The sequence below is a fragment of the Myiozetetes cayanensis genome, unplaced genomic scaffold (assembly GCF_022539395.1).
Source record: "Myiozetetes cayanensis isolate MyiCay16 unplaced genomic scaffold, myiCay2020 scf27, whole genome shotgun sequence".
Taxonomy (NCBI): domain Eukaryota; kingdom Metazoa; phylum Chordata; class Aves; order Passeriformes; family Tyrannidae; genus Myiozetetes; species Myiozetetes cayanensis.
The window spans coordinates 7,434,705-7,454,455 of NW_026087488.1; the positions used below are offsets into that span (position 1 = coordinate 7,434,705).

At 42.4% G+C, this 19,751-nt stretch overlaps 1 protein-coding gene across 1 annotated transcript in view; it reads right to left on the minus strand.

The window, feature by feature from the left end:
- Nucleotides 1-19,751, minus strand: part of ZZEF1 (zinc finger ZZ-type and EF-hand domain containing 1) — a 55,479-nt gene that overhangs the window by 25,052 nt on the left and 10,676 nt on the right. The window contains 24 exon segments of the mRNA XM_050321958.1: nt 317-481; nt 1,087-1,597; nt 2,143-2,236; nt 3,070-3,149; nt 4,673-4,913; nt 5,131-5,279; nt 6,253-6,454; nt 7,069-7,150; nt 7,688-7,854; nt 8,460-8,570; nt 8,657-8,778; nt 9,694-9,853; nt 10,443-10,557; nt 11,019-11,089; nt 11,402-11,535; nt 12,247-12,416; nt 12,765-12,865; nt 13,687-13,902; nt 15,145-15,256; nt 15,800-15,948; nt 16,911-17,002; nt 18,135-18,233; nt 18,779-18,957; nt 19,156-19,272. Of these exon segments, the coding sequence (XP_050177915.1) occupies nt 317-481; nt 1,087-1,597; nt 2,143-2,236; nt 3,070-3,149; nt 4,673-4,913; nt 5,131-5,279; nt 6,253-6,454; nt 7,069-7,150; nt 7,688-7,854; nt 8,460-8,570; nt 8,657-8,778; nt 9,694-9,853; nt 10,443-10,557; nt 11,019-11,089; nt 11,402-11,535; nt 12,247-12,416; nt 12,765-12,865; nt 13,687-13,902; nt 15,145-15,256; nt 15,800-15,948; nt 16,911-17,002; nt 18,135-18,233; nt 18,779-18,957; nt 19,156-19,272 (3,639 nt within the window).

The following is a 19,751-nucleotide window of genomic DNA, read 5'->3' on the forward strand; positions in this document are numbered from 1 at the left end:
ACCAGACAGGAACTATAACTACTTTCTGAGTCTGCTGTGATCTGTTCTGGACTGTAAAGATGTTTCTAGGTGTCCACACATGTAATACCTACTGGCATGAACAGCTGTGCAACCAAATCCCACCTGAAAATAATCATTAATTTTCGTGGTTTTACCTGAAGCACACAAGATATGCACAGCAGCCTGAAAACTAAACCTCGAGTTGTATTTTTTATTATCCATACAGATTGAAAAGCAGCAACTTTCTGCTGTTTTCAATAGACACGACTGGGGGAGCACAAGGACACGGCTGAGATTTATTCAAATGATGACTCACTTTGTGAAGTCTTTCTGGCAGGCCAGAAGCTCCAGGAGGAAGAGCACACAGGGAGGGTGAAAGCAGTGGGGCTGCCCAAGCGAGTTGAGGCACTGGCGGATTGTCTTGAGCACTTCCATGATGCTCTGCCCTTGGGATTTTCTCAAAGCAAGAACCTTTAAAACACTAAGAGCAAAAAATAATAATAATAATTAAAAAAAAAATCAATGAAAACTTCAAAACAAATCACAATTCAATTTAATTGACCAAACTGATCACACAAAAGCTTTGTATCTAACTTTTCAGCAGGGGTGTGTTAGAGCTGGGGGATTGACAGAGCTCCAAACAGGATCCAGCACGTCCTGCACCATCCCAAGTTTTAGAGCCCAAAACAGACAAGCTGAGAATGGGAAATCTCTCTCCCGATTCACATTTTCAGAATACCAGGTAACCTGAGATGCAACCACTCCCTGTGTGGTATCAAGGATTGGTAACAGTCACACACCACCTCTCTGCTGTTTGGAGATAAAAACCAAAACACCCCTGCAGACAAATCTCAAGGAACAAGACAATAAATTCCCAAGTAATTGGTTTTTTACATTCTGTTCTACATGATAGAAACAAATGGAATGAAATAGGACTCTCTGAGCCACGACATGTTCATGAATAGCTGAAGTTTGATACATAAGTCTGACAACTATTCACACATAAAAAGTTTTGATGCTAAAACACGTTTTATTCCTCCTGAAGGGGGTGTGAAGATGAGCTTCTGTATTTTATAATTTGCTTACCTCTCATGTGAAAGGGACTGATCCTTTATGAAGTCCAATATGCTCTTCAGAATGGGGTATTTTTCCTTCACGGTGGGTGCCGGTCTGGGCTCCTCCACGGAGCGGAAGGAGAGGAGCCTCAGCCTGCCCCGGCTCAGCTGAGCCTTGCGCGTGGGGGTGGAGGGAGGTGAGGACACCTCTTCCTGCTGGGACACTGCGCTCTCAGCAGCTTTACCAGCAAATGCAGCCGCTGCTTCTGCTGGGAGGGGGTCTGGAACTTGTTTCATCTTCAGCTCAGACTGCGATTTTCGCTCCCCCTCTTTTGCAACGGGGGGAGTTCGTGCGCTGGGTGGATGTGCTGCCTGGAATTCCGTGTCCACGACTGCTCCTTTGCTTTGGCATTTCTCACTGACAGCCTGCTGGGGGTCATCCATGTCCTGTGCTTCCAAAGTGGCTGAGGCAGAATCTTTCGTCTTTGCTCTCACAGGCAAGAAGTTCAGTAACAAAAGGCTCTTCTGCATGCAGAGTTTTGCTGCAGCACGAAAACAGTAAGAGTTAAAAGTCAGGGCAGCAGAACAGCAAACTTGCTGTCTTCTGCTAAGGAAGTGAATTATCTTATTTCTTCTGAGCCAAGACAGCCAGAAAATGCTGGTTTTCTTGTTATATTGATCATGACACACTATCAGTTGGGTCAGTTTATATTTCCCAATCTGAATAATCCCACTGAACCATGTGAAGTACACAGTAGTTAGTTAAAGAGCACGCATTTTAGTCTAATAACAATCAGCTGCTATCCCAACATCAGCTAACTGTGGTAAGAAGTATCTACAAAAATAGATGAACATAAATTCAGAACCAGATGACCCAAGTGAGAGGTCACTCCCTGCAGAATTTTCTCACATTCTATTTTCTGCAAAGAACAGCAGAGCACAATCTCTGACAGTTCATGCAGTGTGCACTGGGTCCTCTCTTCAGGCATTAAAAAGTAACCCCAGTTGCCAACTTACCTCTTACAGCAAAAATAATGTCTTAAGATTTACAAGGCAATGCTTACACATTTGGAAAGGCAACACTTACCAAGAGTTTCTGGGTTCACCTCACTTGCTTCTGTGTTCTGCTTCTCCTCAGTATCATTTCCCCTCCCCATCAGGGATTTCTGCTTCATTTCCAACTGTAGACAGGATGTTAAAATAGTTAAGATCTGATTCCCCCTGGGTGTCTCTACAGCAAGGCAGGATGAGGACTGGATTGCTCTAAGGGAATTTAAGCTCAGGAACAGGTGGCAGTGGAAATCCAGCATTCCCCACTGCAGTGCAAAGCACCCAGAGCCTCCAAGAGCAGCCCTGAACTGCCAGAGCTGCTCCAGGTCTGCAGGCTGAGAGCATTCCCTGTCTTGTGACTGGATGTGCATCAGCAATCCAAGGAAAAAAAGGCTTCTCCTTTACCCCCACCCTCAGGAAAAGACATTTATCTAGTCATGAGATAAGGTTCTCCAAAAACATGCCAGCTCACTGGTGAGCTCTGTCAGATGCAATGGGTGATGGCAATTACTCATCTTAACATGCATCTGCACTCATTGCAGCTCCAGGATAACAAGCTGCCAGGAATTCTTAGGCAGGAAAGGGTCACAAGATACTACAATGATGTTTAAGACAGATTTCTTTTTATCCTCTACCTCTAAAGAACTCCCAACTCAATGTAATAATCTTCCTAATTAACAACACACATTCTTACTGAAAAATAACACAAATTAACTGATGGAGTCAAATTCAGTCCTAAATAATCATGATGGCACATCTGGAGCAGAGGGAAGGTGGGAAGGAGTTCAAAACTACATTTAAACATTTAAGTTCAAAGCTCAGAAGTAAATATAAGTTCTTCCTAAGTGAAAACAATTGACTTAGGATCACTGAAGGAAAAGACTGTTCCAATCTACTCCTTAACATTGCATTGTAAAACATTAAGGTAAATGACATTAATAGATATCCCCCTGAGTGATCTTACCATCCATATTCTAATGGAATCAGCCAGGGAATATACTTGTGCAAACTCATCACACAAAGGCACCTTGCCTCCACTGTTGACTGGAAATGAGAGAAAGAAGAGTCCTGTTTATTTACAGCTCTGTTTTTATACAACTACTTCATTAAAATTATGCTACAGCTCTCCCCTCATCTCTTACTCAATGCTTGGAATTATGCCTGCAAGAAAAACACGGAATAAAACCTGCCAAGTCTCATATGTCTTAAACACATAAACTGCACCTTGACAGAGTTATTTACAAAGTTAAATTACGAGTATCTTTCTTATCTCTTCCCAAAACTGATGCCTGAAGTCATGGAAAATAAAAACCTCTCCCTATGCACACAAATATCACTGATGCAAACAGAAACCAGAATAATCATGAAATGTTTAGTATTAACTTAAAGCTCTATGGATGTATTTGTTGTCTCTATTGTTTTATGCCATGAATTTCTGGAATGGACCTTCAAGATCAATTTACAGACATTAAAGACCTGCCCAAACAGTTTCTGTGCAAACTGACCCGAGAAGGACTATGGAGAAAAAGACATTCCTACTCTGCCTTCCCTTTGCAACTCCCCCTTTTTTATTCCTTATTTCCTTTCCTCTTTTCAGGGTCACTCGTCCCTCCTTCCCATGGCACAGGGGCCTGAAGTGACTCTGCCCCAGCACAACCTGACCTACCAGTGGGATGGATTTCTCAAGCACTCTGTAATAATTTCCTGTGCTACCCCAGCTTTCAATCTCACCCAGAAAATGAGCCCAGTTGTCAGACACAGACAGGATGACTAAAGGCAGTAACCACATTAGTCATCCAGTCTCTGTGTCAGGCATTTTCACTCGTAACTTTAGAGCTCAAAAAATAAGCTCCATCAATCATTCTGTGACCCAATGGCAATGTAAGATGTTTAGTGTCAAAACTGGGACAGAGAGTGAAAGCCTAAAAGCAAACCCTTCAAAACCAACATCTTATTATCCAGTACTTCCAATAATTCAAATACTTCCAATAAACTTAAGGGAAGGATGTTCTAAGTTAAAAAGTTGCTCGTTTGACCTCCTGGAAAGTTGTAATACAACAGGTATTATACAAGTTAAAAGCAAAGCACTGCCTTTTATTTAAAAAGGAAATTTAAATGTGCATTTGGAGGGTGCCAAGGTTAGTTTCCACAGTGGGAGGTAATTCACACCTCCTCCAACCCCAACAGTTAACAACATATATCAGTTGTTCTGGAATTTTAGAAAAGATACAACGGGAGTGGAAAATAATAATTAGGAGCCTCACTGTTCTGAATTAAAGCCCCAGAGGACATCACTACTCTCTTTAGGCATAGCTCTAGAGGATTAGTAGCTTCTGATGGTTATTAATATTTTGCCAGTGCTCCAAAGACAAAAGTATATATTAATAAAAAACACTCTAGAGAGAAGGCTTATCCAGTCTACCCAAATGACACCTTTATACAGAACATCTTCTTTAAAACTGGCGCCACTAAACTGATCTTTAAAGCTTATGAACTGAGCTGTAAGAGAGCCTTTGACAAACTTTCAAGTCTCCGTTATTAAGATAATCTAATAATATTAGAGTTACCATATTTTTGAAGCTTCTCAAATAAATCTGGAGTGAGATACACCAAAGCAGCAAATGTTGAGTTCACAGCTTGATCAATAGTAGAACCAGCAACTATATCTGTCTTTGGGGTCTGTTTTTTACATGCCTGTGTGAGTCCTTTGAAAAGCTCAGATTTTTGCCCACTGAAGTCCTGGGCAGGATCTGATTTGGCAAAGTCGATAAGAAAGTTACGGCCGACGTCGTGGGGAGAGCTCCGAGCCTGGGAAGGGGGAGAGAAGGTGGATTTAATGTTAATAACACACTGGTATTATCTGAGTAACTGCTGCAGCTGCTCTGGGACAATGGAGTCAACCTGCAGCTCATCCAGGGCAGGTGAATAAAATGATCCGACCAAAGACATCCCTGCACAAGGTGGGGGTGAATGAACCCTGGTGATGCCCAAGGGTTCCAGTGGAACAAAAGCAAGGTGTAAGTACCTCTTTTTTCTCTTGGTGCTTGGCACTGCTCTGCCTGGCTCCCAGGGCTGCCTCAGGACACATCTGATGCCTGAAGACAGGTTTCCACAGAGGGGAATTAAGAACTGAGGTGACTTTCAGAGGAGGCAAGTCTGCTTCACTACCTAGTTCTGCAAGGAAATCAAAACACACCCTTCAGTGACTGAATATTTGTCTTCATTTTTACAGCTCGATGAAAACAATACATGTTAAACATCAAACAGGGGGGAAAAACCCCAAAAAAGTTAATGCAAGTAGACTAAACAAATAATTTAACAATGTTTTCTGTTTCTCCAACATGATATAGAAAAGTGATGTATCTCTTCTCTAATGGCACCATCAATATCTTATCTACAGTGACAATGTTACATTATGGAAGGACTTTAAAGAAAACATTTTTGCTGTTCTTACAACTACAGAAATTCCCCAATTTGCAAGAGAGTTTAAAAGCTTTTTCTCTTACTAAAGACATCATAATTTGCTATATGTAAGCATGCTTATATTAAAAATGGAATGTAATATTCTATAGGAACACTTCAATTAGTTCCCTAAATTCACAGGGAAGTAGCTGCCTAATTCTCCAAATACCGACCACCTGATGGCAGCAAGACCTCTTTAACCTTGTTAAATTTACCCCAAGAGGTGAATGGATTCTGATTTAGGAAGCTAGATAGAAGTGTTCTGGTTGTGAAGTTAAGGAATAAGCAACTTATTTATTTAATATCTATTTTCCTTATCTTCACCTGCCCAAAAATCCTAAATGAACTCAACCAGCAGAATCAACCAAAACTTCATTTGCGAATTCAAATTTCAATCAACACCAAATGTGAAACTTTTTTAAAAATCACTTGTGTTCTACGCTGTGTCATTTTTTTTTTTGGTTTGCTGGCTGCATATTCACACCCCCCCCAGTGTGGGGTGGGCCACAACACCAGGGACTGTATTAATCCATAAATTTAACTCAGCTTAGTGTGTTTACTCCCAGGTGTCCACGCCTGGGAGTAACACGGTGAGTTGAGAGAAATGCAGACAATTCACCCCCAATTTCCATGTATTTCTGATGCAGGTGGATCCCAAGTGGCTGCAGCCCTGGCAGGCACTCACCTCGTTGGGATTTCAGGGCCATGCTTCGGGAAGCCAAGCGCCCCATCAGCCGGCAGACAAGCAGCTGTAAATCCAAGCCCCAAGACACGGCGACGTCGGGCAGCCCGTAAGCAGTGACGGAAAACTTGTAGCCCCACTCATTATTGCTGCTGTCAGAGTGAAAGAGAAACTGCAGCCGTGGGCCAGCCTTAAAGGTCACTTTCTACAGAGCAACAAAACAGTCATTTTGCCAAATGTCCATGACAGGAGAACGTTTCAGGGTAAGGAATTCCCTTCAGCAACTCGGGGGGTCTGCAGTGCTATGGGCTGTCCGTAACACATCTATAACTTCCCCCACCACCAGCATGAGAAACCCACAATACTAAGCAGGGAAAATTTCTATTTAACAGCTTAATGGGACATTTTTATAGATGATTGAGTTTTAGAGGCACAAAGTAAGAGAGCAGCATCCCATTTGAGTAGGGCTCGCTCCCCCACAGGAAGGGCCACGCTTGTCTCATGATGGAAAAACTGAGGGCAGAGTAAATTTTACCTAAGTAGTTACTGCCAGTTAAACATGATTATTGATTTGCATTTTTATTGATTGCTCTTTTGACAACAGCAGCAAAGAGGGATTCTTTACTCATTCCCTCCTTTGCTTTGCAGCATTTCAGACTTTCTTCCTCACCTCCTGCCCCCCCCCCCAACCTCTAACAGGGAATAATCACACCCACACACAAAATCCCACATCCTTTTAGACAGCAGGTTTCCACAGGAATCATAAGGATTTCTTAAGATTGGATAAATCACTTGGTTCAGAATTTTAAAGGTGCTCACCTTAGGCCACTTCTCAGTGCCAACCTTTGTATCGTAACGAGTTTTTGCCCCTCTGGCATCAGTAAACTCCAGGTAATCATACCTGTGAAAATTGCAATTCATTACTTCCTAATTTACTTTGTTAGGTTTTTTTTTGGGGGGGAAAATGTTGGCTTTGGGATGTTCACAAGTGCTGCATCTCAGTGCACCCTGCCCCATCTTTCTGAACCTTTATTTTGTTCCATGTTTCGGTGCAGAAGTCCCAGCAAACACAGCTTTCTGCAGGACTGTCCCAACCCTTCAGCAATCGGTGCCAAATCTCACATCTGGTAAATGCCTTAAATAAGCATTTATTGATCTGTTACCAAGACAAGGCAAGCCAAGAGTTTTGCCTAAAGAGGGCAAAATAAACACCACAAGCACAACCTGTGGTGGTTACAAAACAGATGGAGGCCAAAGGAAGCAAAATTCCTACGAACAGCTCAGTACATCTGCCAGGAGAAGTGGTCAGTGAAAACACACACTGTGTGTTACCCCAGACAAGGAAAATTGCACTGGCACATCTGGAGTGCACATTGAGACGTGAATTGCCCCTCTGCAAACAGATGCTGGAACCTGACACAGCCCAAGATTAAATTACCTCCTTTCAGTTTCACATTTGTCATCAAATTCCACCTCAAAGTAAGTTGCCCCATGGCACAGGAAGACTGAGACCTCATGGCAATTATTCTCATAGTTATGAGGTGATTCCATAGTCCACGTCCTCAACACCACAGGCTGCTCCTGCTGCCAGTTCTCCATCTCCATCTGCTCAACAGAAATGCACTCTCAGATACAAATCCAAAGCGAATTTTTAAAACATCACCAAACTAGATTTTCGTGTCTGTACTTGCAAGTTGCCAGATGTACATACAAATGGCAGTTAGAAGGCTACAGCACTGATTTATACTGGAACTAGATCCTTGATAATCACAGTAAGGAAGCACTTGCAAAGCAAACTGCAGTCTCCTGCAGGAGGAGACAGTCTCACCCAGAAGTCACTACAAGTCTCCAACGATGATAAAAAGGAGCCTGGATGACTAATGCAGATTTAAACATCTACACTGCAGACACACAGACTTTGTTTGCATCACCACAAGCCATGAAGCTAAAAATATGAAGCACAAGCTATTTTTAATTTATTTTCCTCTTCACCCTCAGAATCCCTCCTTCCTATCTACCTTCCAGGCTGCCTCATTCCACTTGCACTTTGTGATGGTTTTGCTCATCTTCCACATCGTACAGATGTATTTCTAGTTCTTCACTCGACATTTCATCACACATCCCAACACAATCACCCCAGGTTTTCTCTGTCTTTCTTGCAATTTTGCTTTTGTTCGACTGTGTTTAGCAGTGCCTGTGTCTTCAGTTACCTTATGAGGTTCACTACAAAGGCTTTTCAGTGGTTCTATCAAAGTGCTGAATCCCTGGAGCAGAGTACAGTGTGGAATGTCTAAAGTGCAAAAATCCAGCAGGAAGATGACCTAGGAGAGAACCCAGATCTCATGAAAACACCCCAAAAACACAGCCAAGCCCCCCAGAAATAGGACAAACCCCCCAGCTCACTTACCAGCTGACGAGTTGCCATGGCAAAGACAGAGTTACTGATTTTTTCTACTATGGTTTTGCCACTGTATTGTGATAAAAGGGACTGCAGAATCGTCCTGACGTTTGACAGGAACTGGCCCACATCTGAAGAGGGAAAAAAACCCAAACCTTTAAGAGCCATCTGAAGGATTTGCTCCCACAACCCACTTTATCCAACGTGATGTGCACCAGGACAAAGCAGGGAAGGATCTGCTGTCTAAGGCAGGGACACCCAACAGCTCAGGGAAGTTTTCTGGGATATTTCTGTTGAGGAAACAAGTCTTGCTTGTCAATGGTAACACAGAAAAGATGAGTGATGAGTAATTAAATCAAACACTCCAAGACTGTTTCAACAACCTCAGTGTATCCAGTAGCCTCCCTGGATAGTTATGCAGCAACAGGTGAGGGTAGGAATTTTTTAGCTTTAGCCTTACTTCATTTTTAAATGTAAGACAGGAACACAGCAAACTTATTCATATACAACTAACATTAAGTAATTTATATAAAATTATACCTCTGTTATGTACTTGGCCTAATTAACTCCTCAATACTGAGCTGCTGCATTAAAAACAAAACCAATCCCCCTCAAAAAACCCAACAAAACCCCTTAGAAGTGTCCAACTTCTTAAGCAAGTTCCTTTCTTTTTGCTATCACAAATATCTAGCAAAATATATATTATTAACCCAGGACTTTATCAAAATAAGGGACACTTAAACTAAAATGTTCAAATAAAAGTCTGTAACTATTTGTAATTTGGGTTTTTTTTCAGTATTTGACCCCAAAACTCCCTGAAAAGCTTTCTGGAGACTCTCCCAAGGTAAGATTATCAGTGCAGCTGAAACCCCAGGTTGCTCAATGTGCCTACAAATGACTTCCTGGAGAGATTACAGTGCTGTGACAGATATGAGCGTGCCTCAGGCAACCTCTGGTGATCCTTCATTATCCTGCAATTTGCAGAATCCCATTTTGAAGCTCTGTGTTGCAGCACCCTTCGTGCTGCATTCCATCCCAGCACTTACAGTTCTGAAGTATTTCCACTGCAAGGTCCTTGGCTGAGCTGTCAGTGCCCTTGAGCTGCAGGTAGCACCAGGACAGGAGGCTGCCCTGAACAGACCAGAACAAGGAAGCCAAGACCGTGCCACTCTCTTGCTGGGCAACATCCAGCATCATCATTTCACACTGGAAAATAAAGAGGAGCATTTAGGAATGCAATGCAGCCTCTTCTGCTGCAGGATGACACACAGTGTGGAGCTGTGTGTCAGCTGTGATGGACATTCTCGTCCCACTCACCCCAGAAAAAAAAAAAAAAAGATGAAATGCAGATGACAGGCAGTAAATGTAACAAGAAGCAACTGATGGGCTTTGTTTTGATGTATCCCAATTTTAAATAGGAACAGCCACATATGAGTCACTCGATGTTCTCAGCACATTTTCTCTCCATATGTAAATGGCCCTCCTCCATTTCCACCTCCCTCAGGACAATTCTATCCTCTCAAAATGGGGTGATCACTTCTGCATCCGAGTGTCCCCCCATGGAAAAACCCCACATCCCATCCATTACCTACTCTACTATCACAAGATGTTCATGTTGAAGGGAAAACACTCCAGCTGCTTGGAAAACCTGATCCCACCACTGCACAGGCAGGAGTAGCTGCATCCAGAAGGAGAGGAGAGCTGGTTCCTCAGCACCCACCTCAGGCAGGCAGCTCGTGTTTGAGTGCACACAAAATCCAGCACAAGGAAGCAGGAGCAGTGCCAAGACAGTTACCTCTCGTGCTGCCACCAGCAGAAGGGTGTCCATGACTGACAGCACTTCACTTATGTCAAAATTCCCAGAAACTCCTTTCTCTGGTAACAGTAAGAGCCCACCAGGATCTTGATCACTACAAGACAAAGATCTTACTGACCAACAAGGAGCACAGTTCAAACCACACATTCAGCTGTTTCTCGGTGACAAATCTGTCAAGAGCCTGCTGTGGAATTACTGGGAAAATCAAAAGTTTGTGTTCTGATGACTCCAGACTGATTCAATCAACAACAACAACCATCACCACGGGCAAACAAGCACTTAAAAACCTGGAAGACAGCCCTGGAGAAGCCTGAGAGCAGTACAGTGTGACTGCAGTACAATGGGATTGCAGCAGCAGCCTTGGCCAGTGTTTATACAGTTATTCAGTTAATAAACACACTGAGGAGTAGCAGTATCTCCTTTCTACAGCAAAACCAGATTATTTTGGAGATTTATTTTCCAGGGGAGTGTCATTTCTAAAAAGGATTAAATACCAGCTTATTAACAGATGTGGGGGATCAGATAAATATTTCCAGTGTCAGTATTGCCCCTTACCTGAAGTGGGTACACAAGGATCTGAAGGCAAGATGTACAGATTGCTTGTGTTCTTGCTCTGTGATGTTTTTCTAGAAAAGGAAAAAGATTTGTTTTTATGATAGGTTCTGTTTCCCTCCTCTGTGAGACAGAATTCTAATTTCTGCCCTCTACTATTCATTTTTGGTAAGAAAGGCAGGGCTAATCCTGCCTTTCTTTGGATCAGCTGCAGAGAGAGAGAAAGGAGGAAAAAGAGTAAAGAGGCAAAGATAAAAAATTAAGGTTTTTACTCGAATGGGACAAAAATATGCACTATTTGACAACAACAACTCAGATTTGTCCTCTTTTCTGCACAAAGCAAGCAGGTTCTAAACATTCAATCCATCTCTCATGTAATGGTTTACCATCATGGTGAAGAGCTGCTGTCTCCTGGTCTGTCTGTCTGGGAAAAACACTGCAGCTCCACTGAGCAGGGTGTTCTTCACTTCCTCTTTCAGCAGTTTCATTGGCATGGAGTTACTGTCCCCCATATCCACCACTGCTCAGACAAAAAGGAAACAAAATTACAAGTTCTAATCATTCCTAGTGTGTTAGAGGCATAACTGAGTTCAGCATGGTAAGACTACAAAGCTTCAAGTCCCTGCAACACCCACGGAAAAGGAGGGGAAAGTTTTTAACTTCAGCAAGGAAGATTTGTTTAAGAATATATTTATTCACTGGGTAAATTAATTCTAGGAATATCATGACTTGAAAACCAGCAGAGCTAATAAAGTTTCCAAGATGTGACAGATTCTGTATGAACTGGTTTCTCTCTGGTTCACTCTGCATGAGACTGTTCAAAATGCACTTGGATAAACAATGTGTCACCCTCTTTCCAGTGAAATCTGATGTGTAATTCCCATTCTCTTCCTGGCTCCAGAATCTTCCAGTAAACCTCACAGACTCCTTGGGAGCTCATTTAAATTTATGTGAAATTTCAGAAATAAAAGAACACTGAAGGGTCACATTCCCTGCTGGTTCAAGCAGGAGTTTTCTCTTGCAGCTCTTTCTAGGCCACACAATGTCAAAAAAAAAAATGTATAAAACCATTTCTTTGGGTCAAGGAAAGTTTCCCTGGGACAGACTCAACCAGCACACACTGACCTGAAGGAGAAACAAAGGAACAGGAGCCAGCTTGGCCTCTGGGAATAAATATCATCTCCCAAATTTGTACAGCCAGAACACCTAATATACATTAAATAAAAATTACCTTCACACAAGTGTCTATAAAGCTCTTCTGCAGCTTCTGTGTGCCCAGCTGTTTTGCTCTGAGGAGTTTCTTGAGGTTTAGCAGTTTTATTGTCTCCAGTAAGGACAGAGAAGCAGCTCTGGAGAAGCTGCAACAGCAGTGTTTGAGCAAAGATACATTCTTCCCTTGGGCTGTAAAAAACCCAAACAAAACAGAAAACAAACTGAAAAAAACAACCCAAAAACTAGAAAAGAAGCTCTTTTGCACCAAATAAATTATGCTCTGAAAGTCACCATCTCAGATGGATAAAAAACACTGAGTGGAGAGCACACAGCCACAGCCACCAGCTAAATTAATCTACAGTTCAAGTTTCCACATAACATTACAGCTCAAAGTCCATATGGCAGCAGTAGGAAAATGTTATTTATGTAAATGATGCAGTTTAGGAAGAACAAACTGCTGTAACTAAACTAAGCATCCTTTATTTACACACACACACAGAGATTAGTGCCTCAGCAGACAGTAAAGAAGTGACTTACTTTTGGTGAAGTTTATTGTAAAAATTCCAGAACAGCTGCAAATCAAGGCCTGTGAAGTCTAAAAATGACTTGTATTTTAATCCACTCTCCTTCTGCTGAACCTTAAAAAGGCAAAGAAAATGCAGCATTGGAAAATTAACTCCATACAGAACACATTTATAAGAAGTAAATCCCCCAGCACTGGGCCTTACAGGTTTCCTGTAAATTTGCAGCTACACTGAACTCCTGTTTAAGTTCTTTCATTGATATTTCAGTGTCTAAATGTGACAGTTCATGCTGAAACCTTCTCCTACCCTGAGCTCTCTCCCCTTTCCAGATGTCTGAGTTCCCACCCTTGTCCTCCACCACTAAAAGACTTTCCAGCTTCCAACTCTCCATCTGATTTGACTGAAAGGAAGAAGCAGCCCAAATGAGACCTGACTGCCCATGGTTCAAAGTGAAGCTGAAAAGGCCCAGACACATGTACTGAAAAAACAAATCATCCTTTTGACATGGATCCTCAGGGGCTGGGCACACCACACTGACACCCAACAGACACACCAGTCACAGCCCTCAACTCTGTATGTATTATTTCAGATAAAAACAGGGATGTTTTCATCTGTGAAATCTTCTCAGCTTCCTCTTTGGGCATTTTTCCAGATGTTTGCTTCAGAAACAGCTACACTAACAGACATGGAGCATCCTCCTGTTCCACCTACTGCTGCAAAACCCTTCTTCACTCCCTCCTGGACCCACAGTGAGCACATTCTCTCACGTTCAGTGAACACACACAGAATGCTATTTTTCAGAAACCATTTTTTTCTCCCCCACTGTTTAAAAGCACCCAGACCTCTCTTCACCCATTTCCAGTTTGTTTGCACGGCCTTATTACTTTCAGCACAGCAAACACAGGCTTCAAACAACCCGAGAAGTAAAAACATACCAGGTCCTGTGCCAGCTGCTGGATGAAATGAAGCGTCCTGAGGAGCAGAGTTGTGCCACAAACCGTGTCCTCCTCGCTCCTCCTGCACTGCAGGCAGCTCATGGTCCTGCTGGGCTCGTCCCTCGTGGGCCGCAGGTACCCCAGGACGCTCAGGCCCTGCACCCCCAGACGTTCGGCCGTGTCTTGCCTCGTGCACAAGAACTTGATCATCAAGTACTGCAAGGATATAAAAACAGCACAAAATTGGGGGTTAAAAGCTGGTACAAATACTGCTTTCAAAAGGCAGGTGTGAGGAGATTGTAAGTGGAGTTTTGTGGGGGGGCCAAGCCTTAGTCCCTGTCAGTCACTTCCAGAGGTTTAAAATACTCAACCTGAGGCTCAGGCTAAGCTTGATCTCTCCCTGCATCCAAAAAAGTCACAGTGATGGGTCTGTGACCTCTAGAAGCAGCTGCAAGCTTAGTTAATTCATTAGCAGTTTAAAATATTCAACCTGAGGTTCAGGCTAAGCTTGATCTCTCCCTCCTTCCAAAAAATCACAGTGATGGGTCTGTGACCTCTAGAAGCAGCTGCAAGCTTAGTTAATTCATTAGCAACTCACTCACCCTGCAGGTGCTGTTCCTTGCCCCTATAGCATTTTTGCAAGGTAAAAAAAAACCTATTAGCTGCATTTAAAAACAGAGGATGAATATGTAATATTTAAAACATTAGCTGTATTTAAAAACAGAGGATCAATATGTAACATATAAAATGTGCTGGTACCACCCTGTCCTCAGTGAGGTGCAGAATGCAAAGCTGAAGGGAACAGCAAGCTCTGCCATCCCCACGGACTCAGTCACTCTGCAGCAGCAGGGATGGTGGCAGGAGAATTCCCAGCTGATTTGTAAACTGTGCCACCACTTCTGCTAATCCCCACAGTTCACACGGGCTGGGGAACTACCACAGGATCTTAAGCACTACAGATGAAAGCCCATCTTCTGCCATTCCTGAAACAAAGATCTCCTTCCCCAAGGAAATCAGCCTGACTGATGGAACTGCCCACTAAAACAAGGATTGAAGAACCTGGCTCTGAAAGAACAAATGCTACAACTCCACAGAGTTAATTTGTCTAGATAATAAAATAAAGGAACACTCATGTCACTATTTTTAGAAATATTTCATCCTGATAAAACCAGTAATTGCACATTATCATGCCCCTTTGCATTATATTTGATTCTGAAGCACCACTTAATTACATTTTATATATATATATGTGCATAGAGGGAAAAAGAAAACTCAGAGGACAAAAGTTACATCACTTAACTAGAAAGCCATTGGTTTTTTGCCCCTACCCAGCAGAGCTGCCCCTCACACAAAGAATTAGGTTTATTTTTTTGTTTCAGTTGGCTCTAGAGCAGAGCACAGAGAGGAGCCCCTGCTCACTGGGACTGCGCCAAGGGGTTTGTGTGTGTGGTTCCTTACTTGGGAAACTCTGCATTGCTGCATTTTGACATCAACTTCATCCCATTCCTCTTCCACTTCAAACCAGCCGATGGGATCATCATCTCCCAAATCATCACACGAACAGCTGCTCCTGTGTTCAAAACAATTTAAACACACTTGGTGAAGGAAAAGTTTAAAGACACTGCAAAGCTGTTGATATTCTACCAAAATACTGAGAGCATGTTATGGCTGCAAAGATGAGAAGAGACAACAGAAAGTTGCACATACCTTGCATGTCACAGTTTAGGGTAAGAAAATTCAGGAAATTTTATTAGTCATGGTCCCTACCACCCCCTCCTAAGCAACACTTCTGAAAACTAATTTAATACAAGTTAATTAACACACAATCTTACTAAAAATTTCTGTGACCAGTGATCTGCAGCTCGAGTAGAAAGTTGGTTTTGTTACATCCCTTTAGAACAGGCCTTTAAATCAAGAGGTTGAGAAGAGCAGCTACACCCCCATTTCCTCAAATAAACACACATTACACTGAGGCCCAGTAAGTCACTTTTTTTAAGTCACTTGCAACAATTCCCAAGAACTGAGAATTCTCAGTGGCACTGCAAAAAAAGGATCAAACATGACATTTATTTTTCCATGCAATCCTTAGAAAAAGTCCGTCTCCCCCCCTTACCTGTTTTTCAAGAACTGTTTGAACTCCCTCAGCTTCCACTTGTCGTAGCTCTGGAACCTCTTGAAATGTTCCTCGGCGTGGAACTTGTGGGAAGCCCCGTTGTAGGCAAACACCAACCCACACTGGGCCCCAATGGCCCCTTTCCGGACCTGGAACAGCAAATCCAGAGCCGTGGGATCCAAAACTGACGCTAAAAGTTACGGAAAGCAACGGAATCCTCGCAAACATCGACGTCTGGAGTTGCACAGGGAACGGAACACGCTTAGAGAAGGGTCGGGAAAGCTGCTGTGACCCACTGAGGGGTGGGCACGGGGAATATTTGCTATATTCGGCCCCCTAACATTAACTAGAGCTCCACATATTAATGCCCACGCTAATTTTTGTCTATTTTTTTAATTATGAAGAACCCAAAGTGAGATCATGTCCCCCAGAATCACTACACTGCCGAACAACTCGGGGCTCTCCAGCTCCAGGCAGAATTTCCTGGCCAGAAGTCCATCCATGTTTAGGTCTCTCTGACATTGTACCCTTGTTTCAGGGATGAAATCACTGCTTTGCCTTAAATATATCAATTAATTCAGTTAATTCACTGAGTTTTGTCTTGGCAATGAGATTTAATCTCAACATCTTGCTTTGAAATCAGAGAAAAGGCACACCAAATGTTCAAATCACACTGGTGTCTCTGAATAGAATTTGAAATACCTTCATTTAATCTAAACTCACATTATGTACCCTGAAACCTGCTATTCACACAGTCAAAAAACATTTTGAATATAAAAGACCTTACATATAAATCCATACTCTTTAGAGAGAAACCCTAAAGCTAAGAGTCTGTGGTTTGAGATGTATATATTTCAAGATAGAGACAAAAATCAATAGAAAATAAATGTCTTTACTGACGTGCTTGTGGCTCCCTGGAACAATTTAGGACCTTCCTTTTCTGGAGCTCCCTGTGACTTACACCGAAGTAAAACCCTAAAATGACATTATTTTAGGATGATTTTAAACTGTCAGTTTATATAAAAAAAATAAATAAATATTCCAATTCAATTCTACCACCAGGGCAAAAAAAGCAACCCCTCTGCTTCCAAAGCACCCAGGAAGTACATACCTTTATTCTGATTTGGGTCACTTGAAATGAAGACTCAGTTCCAGTAGAAAGAATGATACTTGCTCTGGTTTTCCCAGTTTCAGTAAGAAACCCTAAAGCAGGAGTGGGAATAGAATGATTTTGGAATGATTGGCAGTGCAAGGAGTTTGAGAGGGAATACTGGGATTGGGGACTGAAGGGAGGGGAGGACAAAACCACAACTCTTTGCCAGTGAAATGCTCATTAGTAAATGTTTCCAAAGGAAAGAGGTAAGTTAAAAGATTGTTATTACGTCAGCACCTGTACAGAACTCTCCAGGCAGTGACTCTTTTGGAACTGCAATAATCTGCAGAAGTTTCAAGAGTGTTTCCCCATTAAAGGGTATCAGTAATTCCCAAATATTATTTTGGCTTGGGGTTTCTAGTCACTGATGTAACTATTCACTGCTAGAATTCATTCACACATATACAACTCAGTTCCCCACACTGTGACCCATAAAACAAGAGAAAACAACCCACAAAAAACCTAAAAATAAACTCAAATAATGCATGTGAGCAAACATTAGGGGTAAAGCAGGCATTTAGAATGTGCCTGATTTTCTGCCACAATGGCTTTCATTTACCAATAGCACTGCACAAGACAATAAAGCATTTTAAAAAAAAAAGATTAGGTGGCATTTCACTTAAAAAAGGAGCTCAAGAAACACAAACCTCTTTGTTTAGGTTGTATCCAGCCCATAAAAGCACTGCATTAACAAAGAGAGGCTTTAAGGGAGAATTAATAGTTATGTGGAGTCAGGGAGAATGTCAATGATTTCCACCATCTCTCTCCATCAATATTTGGGAAACCAGCACTGGATTCATGACTTCAACCCCCAAAATGGGCTCTGGTACAACATTCCCAGGGACAGCTCCTGGCTGACTTCCATGCAGGATATCAATAATTCTCCCCCAAATCCAATCTTTTTGATTGGCTGCTTTGCTTTGACAATAAACTGGCTCCTGAGAAATGCACAGTGTGGCAAAACAGAATTTAAATATTGGGTTGTGGTTTTTTTTGTTTGGTTTGTTGGTTTACTATTTTTATTATAGATGTTTCATATCATAAAAGTATGAAGAAGCACCATATACATATAATAAATACAGAACAGCACCTCATTAACAATCATTATGTCTGGTTGAGTCTTTTCCAACCTAAACAACTTTATGATTCCAATATTTTGGATTTGAAAGTCCAGGCTCTTACCATCCCCAGTCCAAGGCTCCACAAGGAGGTTTTCAGGCCCTGATTTATCTTCTTTTCCCTTTACATCACAGGCTTGCAGAGTCAGTCTTAAAGGTTTTCCTGTGTGAGAAAAATCAACAGGTTTATCAAGTTCATTTCAAAATGGCAAAATTCGTTTTCTAAAGTTCTTCATACAGAAAACAAATGGAAAAAAATCACAATAAAAACCTGCTTTTAACTCAGGTTATAAACTGGCAAAAGTGAAAATAAAAGAACTTTAAATAGATGCTGATGATGTTACATTCAAAATACATCTTAAATTCGTGTGAGACCACTTACTGAGGCTGAACACACACAACTGGAACCATATAAATACTTGATGTCATCTGCCTTTTAAGCAACACAAACACCATCACCACTCGATACAGGGGCCACTGTCTACACAGTTCATGTTTTCTCCCTTGAGAAGGTGCCACCTGGTTCAGTTCTTTGATCAGAAAGCTGATCCAATCCCCAGCTTTCAGAGCAGTTCAGCTCCCAGGTTGTCTCCTCAGTGATGGTTTTTAATTTCGAAGCCTTGTGTAAAATGTTAAACCCCAACCAGACATAGGAACAACTCAGAGCTGTGTATTTCCTGAAGCACGTGCTGTAAATTGCTGCATTACCATATTTATAGAGCAGGTTCTGCCTGACTGCTGCCATGGAGGAGATGAGGGAGGACGCCTTGTAGGGAGTGTCCAGATGCTCCGAGATGGCACACAGGGAACTCATCACTTTGGCCACGCTGCCCCGGGCTAAGGCAAAGGCCAGGAGTGTCAGCTCCACCTCTGGAGTAGTGCAACAGCTGGGGAGGGAAAATAACACCAGTGTGAAAAGAAAATGTGGGATATTTGGGGTTTAAATAATGCTGCCCTGGAATCTCTCGGCTGCCCGAATGGAATTATTCAAGATACTTAAGAAAACAGCAGGTGAGTAAAAATGCAGGGTTTTGCTGTACAAAATCTCCTAAAGCCTTTCTAAAGCCTCAGCAGCACAAACTCACCTGGTTATTCTGATCAGGAAACTGTCTACTTCTTCCAGAACGTTTGGGGATAAGAAGCTGGAAAAATCCGTGGAGCCCGGCGTTAGGGAGAGAGGTGGCATGTGCTGCAGGGCTTTCCTGGGAAAAAAAGGGACATAACATCAGGAAAGCAGGCAGACTTGGAGGAAACTGCCTCCCAAAAGGAATCAGACATTGCAGCCTTCATGCTTTGTGTGGGCAGGTCTCTGCAAATCGCTCCTGAGTGCACGAAATCTATTTACACTGGGAAGCTCTTCCAGAGGAACAGCAGGATTGCACTGCAGGCAGGGGGAGGTTCAGTGGTGCTGGGTAATCTCGAGCCCAGTCTCATAATCTGACATTTAATGGGACAAACACAGCAAGGAGTTCTGAATTCAATCTGTGGCAGCATTAGAAACAGCTCAGTGTGCAAGCACTGCTTCATCTGAAATGGTGCTGGAACTGAGCAAGAGCCTGTGAGTAAAGGCAAAATGGCTTTGAAATCCCTTCAGAACAACCACAGAAAGACATCTGTTGGCTCAGACCAGAATTTCTGGGAATTCTGAGGTAACAACCCCTGAAAACAGGAATTCTCAAGC